Source organism: Priapulus caudatus, unplaced genomic scaffold (assembly GCF_000485595.1).
Source record: "Priapulus caudatus unplaced genomic scaffold, Priapulus_caudatus-5.0.1 Scaffold538, whole genome shotgun sequence".
Taxonomy (NCBI): Eukaryota; Metazoa; Priapulida; class Priapulimorpha; order Priapulimorphida; family Priapulidae; genus Priapulus; species Priapulus caudatus.
In genome coordinates this window covers 175,113-176,479 of record NW_014577599.1, presented here as the reverse complement: position 1 = coordinate 176,479, position 1,367 = coordinate 175,113, and the positions used below count along the sequence as shown (strand labels likewise).

Below are 1,367 nucleotides of genomic sequence, written 5' to 3'. Positions count from 1 at the left end.
TTAGTAGAATACAAATTATAATTATCTGGCTAAATAGTAAATACTCCAATAACAGTAGACGGTGAGCAAATCACGCGAAACAGCAAACGTCAAACGATAGTGCCCACAGGGTTATAGGTCTTCTGTCGTAGAACGTAGTAGTGGAAACACGAGAGACGCCTTCAGGGTAGAAGCTCACCGCCCCATTCTGGATACAATTATTTCTCAGGAGAGAGAGGAGGAGGAGGAGGAGGAGGTTTTAAATGAGAAATAAAACATAATGCGTAGTATTGCCGCGCCACCATCGCCTCCACTGCCGCCGTAACGACGACCACCACCACTACCGCCGTAACGACGACCACCACTGCCGCCGTAACAACGACGACCACCACTGCCGCCGTAACGACGACCACCACTACCGCTGTAACAACGACCACCACCACTACCGCTGTAACAACGACCACCACCACTGCCGCCGTAACGACCACCACCACTGCTGCCGTAACGACCACCACCACCACTGCTGCCGTAACGACCACCACCACCACTGCCGCTGTAACGACGACCACCACCACTGCCACCGTAACAACGACCACCACTACCGCCTTAACGACCACCACTATCGCCGTAACGACCACCACCACCACTGCCGCCGTAACGACCACCACCACCACTGCCGCCGTAACGACCACCACCACTGCAGCTACCACGGCCAGTGTTGCCGCTACCACCACCACCAGTGTTGCCGCTACCACCACCACCAGTGTTGCCGCTACCACCACCACCAGTGTTGCCGCTGTGGTTAGGTAGATTGATTATTGATTATTGATTATTTTCAAAGCTACTCACTTGGTCCGATGTCGTACCGATCTTCTTGCACAGCTCTGTGCGTTCACCCATGCTCAGGTGTAAGAACTTCCACAGCAGGTCTCCATCCAGGATATTACGATTCTGGTTGGCAAGCATGCGATGCCCACTTTTTACCATCCTGTGAAATTAGCGTGAGGGAACGTGGCAGGCGGTTATCTCTTTGAAAATGAACTCAACAATAACTATGATGATTCCAAAATTACGTGGATCATGGTGTGACAGCAGTTCATGTTGGCCCGTTCTGATGAAATGAAATATGTTGCCCCGTTCTGATGAAATGAAATATGATGCCAGGAAGACAAGTTGGCATCCTGTAGATGATACAAAATAGTCTGACAGAAAATTAGATCGCAAATAGAAGTAAAAAAAAAGTAGAAGACTTTTTCATAGTAAATTCATTAGTAAAATGTCAAATTTCTCTACTACTACTACTCAGCGGACGCATCCGAGATAGAGTTTACAATGACATGCCATGAATGTTTGTCCATCATCAGTAATGATGATGATGATGATGATGA

The 1,367-nt window shown here is 48.6% G+C and overlaps 1 protein-coding gene across 3 annotated transcripts in view; it reads right to left on the bottom strand.

Moving 5' to 3' along the window:
* Positions 1-828: 828 nt before the first annotated feature.
* Positions 829-1,367, bottom strand: part of LOC106811431 (cleavage and polyadenylation specificity factor subunit 1-like) — a gene marked incomplete at its 3' end in the record, with an annotated part of 30,656 nt that continues 30,117 nt past the window's right edge. For all 3 annotated transcript variants that reach the window (XM_014815041.1, XM_014815044.1, XM_014815042.1), the window contains 1 exon segment: positions 829-967. In XM_014815041.1, the coding sequence (XP_014670527.1) occupies positions 829-967 (139 nt within the window).